Source organism: Aulonocara stuartgranti (genome assembly GCF_965226115.1).
Source record: "Aulonocara stuartgranti genome assembly, chromosome: 5".
Lineage (NCBI taxonomy): Eukaryota > Metazoa > Chordata > Actinopteri > Cichliformes > Cichlidae > Aulonocara > Aulonocara stuartgranti.
Window position 1 is genome coordinate 30,802,952 of NC_138943.1, and position 11,926 is coordinate 30,814,877.

The 11,926-nt window shown below is 41.4% G+C and overlaps 1 protein-coding gene across 1 annotated transcript; it reads right to left on the reverse strand.

Moving 5' to 3' along the window:
- Positions 1-1,762: 1,762 nt before the first annotated feature.
- On the reverse strand, positions 1,763-6,093 carry gata1a (GATA binding protein 1a). The gene is made up of 6 exons (XM_082532335.1): positions 5,975-6,093; positions 3,951-4,182; positions 3,362-3,862; positions 2,764-2,909; positions 2,525-2,650; positions 1,763-2,428 (listed from the first exon to the last, which is right to left on the reverse strand). The coding sequence occupies exons 2-6, from the start codon at positions 4,162-4,164 to the stop codon at positions 2,141-2,143; spliced, it is 1,275 nt and encodes a 424-aa protein (XP_082388461.1). The 5' UTR covers positions 4,165-4,182; positions 5,975-6,093; the 3' UTR covers positions 1,763-2,140.
- Between the last annotated feature and the right edge of the window lie 5,833 nt (positions 6,094-11,926).

Sequence of the window (11,926 nt, forward strand, 5' to 3'; positions counted from 1 at the left end):
AACTTATCAGCCACCCCCCAGTACTGAGCGAGCAACCCCAGCCCTGCTGCTCAGCATAAAAAGTACACAGACATGTATACACTAGTATTAGGCGTTTCTTACATAAATGGTAAATGGCCTGTATTTGTATAGTGCTTTTCTAGTCCCTAAGGACTCCAAAGCACTTTACACAACCAGTCATCCACCCATTCACACACTGGTGATGGCAAGCTACATTGTAGCCACAGCCACCCTGGGGCGCACTGACAGAGGCTGCCGGACACTGGCGCCACCGGGCTCTCTGACCACCACCAGTAGGCAACGGGTGAAGTGTCTTGCCCAAGGACACAACAACCGAGACTGTCCAAGCTGGGGCTCGAACCGGCGAACTCCCAACTCTTGAGCCACGATCGCCACGATAACCTGTTAAGGCAAGAGTCTGTTAAGACCCTGAATTCAAGGTGTTTCTTTGCACAGAACAATATGCATCTTGCGTTTTGTCATAAAATTGTGCCAGAGAGCTTTGCCTGTGTGTACTAATTTAACCCTAATAGGGCAATGCTGCTGGGCAATGTGTCCATTATCAAACAGCCTGCCCTGTTTGTTTTTTAAAGCCATATTCCTCTAGAAAAACAATCAAATCAGCTCCAAGTGTCTGAATATTAAAATATTAATATTATATCAACTTAAAAAAATCATTCTTTAAGTCTGTTTTAAGTAAATGCATGTACCCTTGTACTTATAAATAATTTTAGGCATTTAAATTTTAGTTTATCTGGATTTCTTTTTTTTATTTCCTGCTTCTCCACTTGCTGTAGCACAAAGGTCAGAAACTACAGAGAGGTAAGCCAAAAACGAGGCTGAGGAGTCAGTGCACCTAGATTGTTAAGTGCTTTGTGTTTGTTCAGATGACAATGCATTCAGCTGGTTAACACAATCACAGACGTTCTTACACAGCACGTCTTTGAATGCTGTCCCTCTAGGGTTTTTCAAAATAAAACATAATGGCACCTTAATATGTCACGCACTGTTAGAGCTTAAAGTGAAAAAGTAAAAGTCAAACTAGCCCTTGTTTATTAAATGTTCACAAGTCCCTCTTAATTCCTTTGTAATATATTTTTACAATTTTGTCAATCTAGCCGTGATCTCGTCTTTACTTTGTTAAAGTAAATTTGACTGGTCCATTTACTGAAGTAAGAGTTTCAATGTTGGTGAGGAAAATGTGCATGTGTGCATTTTTTTCTTCTACTTCACTAAAGGCAGAATTCACCTCACAATCTACATGTGCTCGGCTTTCTTTGGCCTACATGGGCAAAAATAAAACACGCAAAGGGCAGCGACGTCATGAAACGTATTGTTGTCTTCTGATTTCTAAACACGTTCTCTGTTGTTTGAGACCTTTGACATGAAAGTGGAAAACTGTAAAATTGAAACAAAAATCCCCTTCTGCACATTCAAACAGAGATGAGTAATGAAAAGTACAAACGTGACCTCGTGTGTCCAGTTGTGCTGTAGCTCGTCTAAATATAAAAGCAGCCATAAGTGGTGCACTTTAGTTGAATGTTTGTCACTTATGCGGAAAAGACGATTTGCATACCCGCTATGTACTATTACACTGTCAAAGTGGAGAACTGCCAGCACAAAGACACCATTATACCAGGGCAGGGGAGTACAATAACCTCCCACAGCAGGCCTTGCTGTGGTTAGCTCAGAGAGCTGAGGATTCAAATGACTTAAAACAAAAGCCTTCATAAGTCAAACAGAATAAGTCACGCATTTTTTTCTTTAGAGTTTTAATATGGTAATAAGAATTATGCAAATACAAAACAGACCCCTGAAGCACAAAACTAAGGTATAGCTTTACTTTAAGAATAATAAAAGAAGAATTGTCACACAGATACCGTAAATCAGATTTGTGTTTGTATTTACAGCTGGGAGAATTCCCTTATTAGGGTGTTTACATATGCCAAAACCTGAGTGATTTTATCGGACTTCACACAAGTGCCCAGTCAGCACAGTAACACAACATGTGGATGAAACGCAGGTAAAATACACAGGAAACTCCATTCGCATGACAGCCAACAACACATATGTACAAATAACTGGCAATACAAGGAAGCGGGCTCGTGTCTGAGTATTCACAGGTGCCCGTCCTGTTATGTCACACTAGTGTGGGCACCATGCCAGAGTTGAGGTGGTGCGTGTAGGGTAAGCTGGCAGAGGGATGGATCGGGGACGGTGTAGGCATGAGGTGAGGCGAGTGACTGTAGGTGAGGAGAGTCCCGGGGCCGAGGGAGAAGGGCCCACCGTTGTCGTCCAGGGAGGGCGGCTGAGTCACCTCCATGTACGGCTCCAACAAGGCGGCCTTCTTGCTCTTCTTGTTCTTGCTGGAGACTTTTCTGTTACGTGTTTGAATTCCATCCTTCTTCATGGTGAGAGGCCGGTTAACCTGTAGTGAGGAATGAAGGAGAATTTTTTTTAATTAATTAATTTTTTTTAAATATTTACCAGGTGTTTGTGGATTCATCTGAAATGACTGACTCACGTTATGCAGTTTAAAGTAGAGTCCGCAGGCATTACACACAGGTTCCCCGTTGGCGTTGCGTCTCCACAGCGTTGTTGTGCTTGTGTGACAGTTGGCACAGAGGGTACCTGCGCGCTTGCTGACAATCTGAGACACAGAAAAGGATATAGTCGAGCTTTTCAAACTACCCTGGTAACGACGGATTATTTGTTTGATGGTTTACAAAGGAGGCAAACGAGGCCCGTATCAGCCTGTCATACCAGTCTCTTCTTGGGTCGGATTAGAGGTCTATTTTGGCCGTTCATCTTGTGGTACAGTCCACAGGCATTGCACAGGTAGTGGCCTGTACCATCCCGGCGCCACAGAGGGGTAGCTGTGGCTCCACAGTTGACACACTCTCTGGCCTCTGTTCAGAGAAATAATGACAGTTTACAGAGTGTAACATATGACGGATGAATGTTTCTTAATATATTATTTCATGTGCAAAGATCTCAGTGACACATTATATAATGGGCAGACTGTTATACTCAACATAGAACAAAATGTTTTAGTTTCACAACTCTCTCTCTCTCTCTCTTGTTTTTGGAACTTGCAGATGCTCAGTTGTTGTTGAAGTACAGATGTTCGAATTTCTATTTTGGGAGAGCTACAAGGGTTGAAAGTTTATTCAAATTTCTTGTAAATGTAACCATCTACAGTTCCATGAAATCTGCATCTGCTGAGAAAAATCTGATAATTTCCAAAACAGCCACCAACCGTCAAGGCTGAACTTTCAGAGCATTTTCATTTTATAGAATATTGTGCCAAAATGGTCCACCCAGGGAAAAGAAAAAGAGGCACCTGTCAATATATCCTCACCTGGAGTGGATATCCTCATCTTGTTACGGAGTTTAGGGGAGTACGAGGGGTTGATCCAGGCTCCGGGGCTGGAGTAGAGGGCAGCGGAGCTGTAGTCCTGTGGGCCACTCATGTATGAGCTGTAGGGGCTTAGCATGTGTGGGTGGGATGATGGAGTGTACACGCTGCCAGCTGCAGGAGTCAGGTTGAGAAAGCTGCTGCTGGCCCCAGACCCCCCAAGTGGGCTCAGGCGCTCTGCCTTGAGGGCCTCCTGAAAATGGGGACTCTCCCTGCCCTCTCTGCCCGGAGACGAGTATCCATCTCTGGAAGTGGTGAAAGAGGAGGTCACTCCAGGGGTGTAGAGGGAGGTCGGGGTGTGCGAATGCAATGGCGTCTTAGTGAGAGGGCTGCTGCTCCAGGTGGAGACTGGGGGGTTGTAGGGCGAGCTCAGAGAGTGGCTGGGCAGCCCATCCAGCAGCTGAAGGTTGCTGAGCAGGCTCGGTGAGTTAAACATTGGTCGAACTGTGGAAAGAAGAAATAAGAGTCAAATCACAATTTAGAAGGCGAACTAGAGGATGGATTTGTTGGGTGACGGCTTGGAAGCACTGACCAGAGCCGTGTCGGTAAGGAGCTGGCGCTCGACTGAGGCTTGGGGTGGAGAAGAAAGAGGGCAGGCTGGTGTAGTCAGTGTCCTGGCCGGTGAAGAACGTCTCACCCTCTTCTCCCGGAGGCAACAGGCCAGAATCAGAGGAGAAAGCGGCCAGAGGGTCTGAGCTGAGCAGGGATGGAGACACCCAGTGGGACTGCTCTGATGAATCTTCCATGTTGGCAGGTAAAACAGCCTGTGGCGAGTATAGTGAGAAATCTAAATTGTTTTTGCTGTCAAATGCACCAACCCAGGATGAAAAGATCTAAGCTGTGCACAAGCCTCATTTTACACGAGTCATTTATTATTCATTCATGTACTCTTTGCACTCTACACCCTTACACTAATGCATTTGTCTTTACAGTTAGCACAGTTTAAAATGAATATAAGGACACGAGCATCGATTGACTTTGTTTTTAGGTGTGTGGCTCTCAGTCTTTATGGAGACATGTTGTCAAAAGGTCTTGACAGAGACACCACCAAACTCCTCGCACACTGGAGGTTTGCGACTCTCTTAATTCAGATGAGAACGAGAGAGGCCGTGACTTTGATTGAAGTCGATGCATTATCACCGAGCTTCTCTCTTCACAACAACCAGTGCAACTTGAAGTTATCAGGGACAAGATCTCTCGACAGCATGCTTTTTCAAACTTCCTTTTCTAGGATCCTCATTTGACTGCGGCTGAAAGTAAAAACTAAAAATAAACGAGTCTATAAATGTAGCGACACAGCCAGTGACCAAATGGTTACCAAGTGGCCCCACTACAATAGGTGTGCCAGTTAGAGGAATGCAAAAGATGTGCCCATAGGGATGACTGGCCGTGTGGACAAACAACACAGCAGCGCACACAAAGTGTAATGGTGTTTGCTGGCAGATTTTTTTTCTTTTCAAGTCAGAGTGTTAACAGCAGTCTCTTTCACACTCTCACTTATTTGTGTGATTAATAACCCTTTCTGTTTTTGTTTTTTTGGGGGCGATTCAATTTTTATCAAAGAAAAACGCAAATTTCGAGCAGATTTTTAGAGCTTGAGATGAAGGCCCCTTTCTGAAAACTGCTTTAAAAGTCGAATCAAAAACAAATTCTGCTCCAAAATACCAGCAACGACGTCCCACAGCATCATAATGTGCATTATAAGAACAGCGGACGAGGCCTCTCCCCGCGCCGTATCTTTAGAGGGAAGAGAAGAGGAAAGAGAAGAGACTGATACTGGCTGATAAACTCTGAGAAAATCTGATAGACAGCATTATTATAATGCTAAATATATCCAGCCCCACTGATACTACATGAAACTAATCTCATCTGATTAATAGAAATCTGTTTGATGAGAAACGCAACAAGCGCAGTGACACAGCGGGGTGAGGCGGCACGTTGTGGAGGACTGATCAAAAGAGACAAAACTAAAAAAGAAACAACCCCAGAGGGATAGATGAAATAATTTGAAACTCACACCCAGCTGCTCATATCACAACACAATTAATTACTTTGAGTGTTATGCCCCTAAACTCCAATGTTAATAGATTGACATTATGCTACTTGCATTAAAACACACTGAACATATATCTACCGTGTAAAGCAGTCGACTTGTTTTTGATATGGATGTAAGCAACTTCAAGCTGAACTCGTGCAGTGGGCGAATTAAATTAATATTATAATTCATCTCTACCGTTACATATACTTGTGGTAATTATTGAAAATTCAATTGAAAATAATGAACGGAAAACAAAAAGTGTCACTTTCACAGAGAAGGAAACAGATTCTCTGTTGCCCTCATGCAAAGTTCTCGCCTCTCGTATCTCCACAATTCACAGTCTGCCAAGCAATAAATTGCCTCAGATGATCGTAATTCTCGCCAGTGAAAGTTTCACATGCACAATTATTCTTAACCAACAAAACTAGCCAGCTGTATTTAACGAATCAAGCTGGTTACACCAGGTGTTTGGGGTGGAAATATGAGAACAGAAGGCAAAGTCCCGACTGGTCACCTACCTGAGTGGACGCCACCGACGACTGATGGGTGCAGTGAGCTTTTAGAGCCGAAAAATATATGCAGCCAGGTGGGAGGTGGTGCACAGCTGGACCTCACTGTAGGCTGATGGCTACAACTAAAAAACTTCTCTAACTACCAGCAAAGTTTAGGGCTACGAGACAGTCCGTGGGAGGGGTTGGGGACAAACATTTTTTTAAAAGACACACCTCTTTGGTCCAGAGAGAACGAGCTTGTGTGGGGCTTAGATGTTACATATGTACAGGCATGAGTTTAAAATCACATTTAAGCGTGTCATCTACAGATATAAATAATGTAATAAATATTTGTGGCATCTGGAGCGAAAGGTGAAGGTGCTTTAAATCTTAGTTCCTCTGCTCTTCCTTTATGGCTGTGTGTGCTGCTTGTGTAGTATTGATAACGTGTTTGTATCTCTGATGATTTCCACAGAGGAAGCACCGTATATAAAAAGCATATCAGGACCAAAACCAAGGCCAGTATGAAACAACTACACGTAGTCGATAGGAATCATCAGATCCATTGCACATCATATTTTGTGTGTTATATTGTCTTTTTCCAGATCTTAAAAGAAATGCATATACTAATGCAATATAAAATAAACTCCGCTTCCTGCGGTGTGCATGCAGGATGGACACTTTTTTTGTCTGTTGATGAAATGTGCATACAGCCCCTGATAAGACCAAGCCCACATGGAAAAGAGTTTGACAGACATTTGAACAAAGCAAATATAAAATGCAAAGACACAATTTCTTTGTGGTCCAGCAAAGCTTAGAATGGAACACAGTAATGCAAATCGGCGAAGACGCTGCAATCATAGGGAGAGATATGGTCTGAGCACGGCCTGGCTGCGCACAAACCCGACACTGTCGAAGTCATTTGATAGTCAAAGCAGCTCCCCAACTTTCCTCTCTCTTTGTTCATTTACAGTTTTCAGGGAAATCAGGGGAGAAAAACAGTTGGGAAGAATTGATGCCTTTCTTTTTTTCCTTTTTGAAAAACAAAAACAAAAAACCACACTGGGTTTTTTTTAGGAATGAGGCAGATATGTTGAAATGCGTCCGACAAGGCAGCGATGGCTAATAAGTGGTATCAGTTAGGCCAGATGCAAATCAATATATAGGTCATGGCAACTGTTACACAAAAATTCTAACTAAGCCTTTCATTTCCCTAAACGTTCCACACACAGTATCACCGGTTGCTGTGAAATTAGTATCCTGGAACAACAGAAATAAACTGTTAAAGTAGTAAAAGTCAGTGAAGTCAATGTCCCGGGGACCCATAAACAGTTGGATATCAGGAAAAAGCAGAGCTGTAATAAAATGTCCTCCTCATCACCTCCGTATAACTTCTGATGACACCTGTGTCATGTTTTCTTTGTTGTCACGTAGATAAGTGAAGAAGAAACCTGCTCTGTTCGCACCTGTCAGTGTTTTTTTTGTTTTTTTTCCTTTTATGAGATTTGTCAAAAGGCTGCTGTTGGTTCAATAATAAGACTAAGAGCAAGTGATTATACTAAATAAATAACCAAGCAATACACACACACACAAGCGGTGAATACTGTCTGAGTTATTATCTGCTCTTCATCTACCGTATAAGACCAATTCAGATTCTTCCAGGAACATTTACACTAAGGCTGTTGGTAATACTATTTGCAAATACTACTTATTGTTCTGCAATGCAATAGAGTACCAGGTAAAACTTTAAAATTCGATTCAGGATTCTGTTATACAAAGCTTAAAGTTTGTCTGACATCATCGTGTAATCAAGGTATGATAATTTGTGCAGTGTAAGCCCACTTCAGGCAAAGCTGGATAGGCTCCAGCTTGTGCTATCAATTTATTGTGTTGACAACTTAGGTTTGTCCCCTCTAGGTTTTCCTTTTTAATGGCAGTTATGGCACAGTTAAATGTGAATGTGCTGGATGTGAAACACTGTAGCCTGGGTGAATGAGAGCAGTAGTACCAGAGTGAGATGAGGTCTCTGTGGCAGCGTGGACAGCCGGGCAGGGATGTGGCTGCCGCCACAGTGCGAGTGTGCTGCTCTGCTCTGATAAGAGGTTATCAAGATGAAAGGAGGAGGCCAGGAATTACAGGCCCGCCGCTTACTGTCATAAAGCGGTACAGGCATACTGTCAGGGTTACAAGGCCCTACAGCGTGTAAGTGGCTGTACTACATAAATCACGCAAGGCAAACACACACACACGGACACAGTTTTCTTCTTCTGTTGACAGTATCTCGACAGAGACAGTTTGAACTAACGCTGGAGTGTCTTGTCGGACAGTTAGGAGGTTGCTCAGGGCCTTCGTAGCTGGATGACAGATGACATTGTGTGTCAACAGTGGAGTATGAGGACAACTTTCAAATTCCCAAGAAACAGGCTTCTGTGAAGGCGGTGGTCTTATCTCTGCAATGCAGGGCTGCAGCACCACTGCTATACCCAGGAGGATAGCGCTCTCTCTTTCTCCCCCCCCCCCCCCCCCTCTCTCTCTCTCACACACACACACACACACACACACACACACACACACAAATGTTCATACAGTCTGTTTCTGAGGACATTTATTGACATGATGGTTTCTCTAGGTCCTCAATACAGACTTAACTAAGTGAATAGCCTAAAGCTGTTTCTGACCAACACCCATAAACCTGAATCTTGACACTCACACACCTTCTGTTTCTTTCTTCTTTCTAAAAGGTGTGAAAGAAAGGAGGAGCAGACCGGGGTCACATCCAGAAGGTCCTCACTTTTTCAAAAAGTCTTCACTCCATGGTTGTACACATCTCCATTACTTTCACTGTGATTGAAATAAATGTTTAGGCGCTTTCTTGGCACCCAAACAAGCGTGGACTTTGTGCAGCAGCACAGCGTTATGAGTGTGTCTCCATCCATTGTCTAATAAAGTTAGGCGGGCACTCACGAGTGCCACTCACAGAGATACGCTAGTTTTTCTGTTGCTGTTTTTTTGCAATCTCAGTGTTCTGCTGCACCTCTGACAGTCACTACAGGACATAGATATGAAGGAATCTCAGCATTGTGTCAAGTAGTTGAGTTTTTCTTTTCTTATAGGTTTTATATTCTGTTTTTAACTGACGATTGCACAATTTTTTTTTTACCCCTCTTATGATCACAAATATAAATTCTGCATTGTTTATATTTTCTGTGTCCGTGTGTTTCAGTAGTAAGTACTACTTCCTACTTATTATTGTTTATATTTTATATATGCTTTTATGTTAACCTCTTGATAACCAGCTTCCAATTTAGCTCATACATTAGGATAAATAAGTAACTTTGATACTAGACAAAGAAAAATTGAACTCTACCTCATCTGTCATTAATCTAGAATCTCATTTCTAAAGGCAGGCATCAAGTAAAAAAAAGTGTGATAGTATTGGTTTGAAAACACAACATGTTAGATGTTGAAACTGATCAATTGTATTGAGTTCTAAAAATAGTGCACCAGATGTTTTCAATGGGTAGATGAGGGATTGTGACTGATTGCATGGCCTCACTGAAAACAATCAAGGCCTTCACAGAGGCAGTTTATACATCCAGTGTGCGCTGATGTGCCCCATACTATCACGGGTACTGCCTTTAACCGTGCTCTGATAACAAGCCAAATGATTCCTCTACTCTCCAACAGCAAGGACACAAAGTCCATGATTTTCAAACACAATATCAGCAAAGAGAGACCAAAGAGTTTACACTTTGCCTCAGTCCATCTTATATGAGGTCAGTCCAGAGGAGAGCTCAGAGTTTCTGGATCATGTTCATGTATGCCTCTATGTCTCTGTATGGTGGAATTTCACCTCACATTTGTGGATGCAGCAAAAAAAGTTTACTGACTGTGACTTTCTGAATAATACTAAGATGGGATTTCCACTTCAGCATCATGTTTAAGATCAGCATTGTTTTTTGTTCTTCTTTACGCAGAGATTTACTGAATCGTTTAATGATGCTGTTTAGATGACAAAATTCCCACATTCTTGGCCATTTTATTTCAAGAACCATTATTTTTAAAGTGTTATTTTTCATTCTGTAAGACCCAACAATGACACTAACTGTATACTGAGTTATGGTAATTATTTCACCTCATTAACCTCATGAATCATGAGATTTTCCGTTGGCTTTTGGCAGTGAATTCAACATATTCTTATGATGATTGTATGATTGATGTATATATAGATAGATATATATGAACCTGTCCTCAGGTTACTGTAAGGTTCTTTTCTTACACTAACCTGAACACTCAAAAGTGAAACGTAATAAACGATGGCAGAATTTGATTACTCCAATAAAAGGAAACTCTTAAACATCAAAGTACAAAGTGTGAGTAAATGTCAGCATTTTAGCCTTTCTGATATGTCTCCTTCTTCTTTTAGCCTTTTTTTTTTTACATTTAATTAAAATATTGATGATATTTTAACTTTCATTAATAACTTTAACCTCACAATTAGTTAAAAACACTAAACTGGTCATTTAATGATTATTCAAAGCAACCCTACCTCATGGCTCTAAGCATATCTGTCCGAGAAGAAAAATAAACCACCTGAGGTCTATACTGCCCTCTAGTGGGGAATAAAGGAAGGGTTGTTTTTTTTTGGGCTTTTTTTTTACAGTTTTGAGCATTTCATTTTTATTTTTATGTATTTTAATTTGTTTAGTGAACATTTGATGTACTGATGGGCTGTAACAATCCCATTTTTGAGATTTATAGAAAAATTAATCTTTACTGTTCACCAGTGTAATCATTATAGTTTGATCTAAAATAAATAAATAAATAAATAATAATAATAAATAAATAATAATAATAATAATAATAATAATAATAATAATAATAATAATAATAATAATAAATGAAGGGCCGCTTTCCAAATGTAGAATGTAAAGTAGAATGTAAAGTTTTATTAGTAAAGCCGAACAGTGATCAAAAACACTGATCCATTACAGAGCCTATAGGCTACCTTAGGGCTGATCCAGTTTGGAGTCACTGATAGAGTCACTCAGGTGATCTTCAGTGGAAAATATTTTGAGGTTCAGTTGCTTTAAATTGTTTCAGATTATTCAGTGACTGAATCTGTGAACAATCTGTGAAGATTAGTCTCACCTTCACTCAAATATTCCCATCATATCCAAGATCGAGCTGTGACAGACATTTTTCCATCACCATCAGTATGTGGTGCGTCTAAAGTTTTACACAGACGAGTTTGACTGAAACAGTCATTGCTACAGTAAATGTTTCAGAAGAGCTGACTGACAGTCTGACAGCTACTCTCCACAGAGCCACAGAGATGGAGACTGTGGATCTTATACTGGGTTGATTAGAAATATGCAACGTCATGGCTGTATATACCTGTATATCGAGGAGTAAATGCCTGTTTAATGTTAAGTACAAAAATAGAACAAATTAGCGTCTAACTGGGATTTCAGTGCTTGTAAAAACGTCAACTTCTGCAGATTAGTTCACTCCCCTACACAATGACTGCGATTTTATAAATGAGGAAATGATTCGAGGTGTCAGCCAGGTGATTCAGGTGCAGCAAGAGGGGAGGAGTCAGAGAGAAACTCAGTTCGCTAATTAAAACCTGCCAGCGAGCAGGTTATCTGACCCCAGTTACTGACTCAGAGTTGAAGTTGACTGTTTTTCTGGAACAAGAAGATCCGGAGTTTCCTCAGCTCAGGGTTAACAAACTCAGAGTTGTTCCTGGAGTAGAGCCCTGTTGCTGAGTCTGTGGACCTTTCATACAGGAATGAGGAGAACGCGGCTGTGTGCCAATCACCTGTCATGATGAGGTGCCTTCAAAGCACAGCCACTTAATTGGAATTTTGGACATTTAGTTGCAACTTGCCAGCAGTGTGGTAAGAACAAAAGAAAAGAAAAAAAGAAAGAATATATTTAACACACGGAGGAAATCACTTGAAAACTTTAAAACAA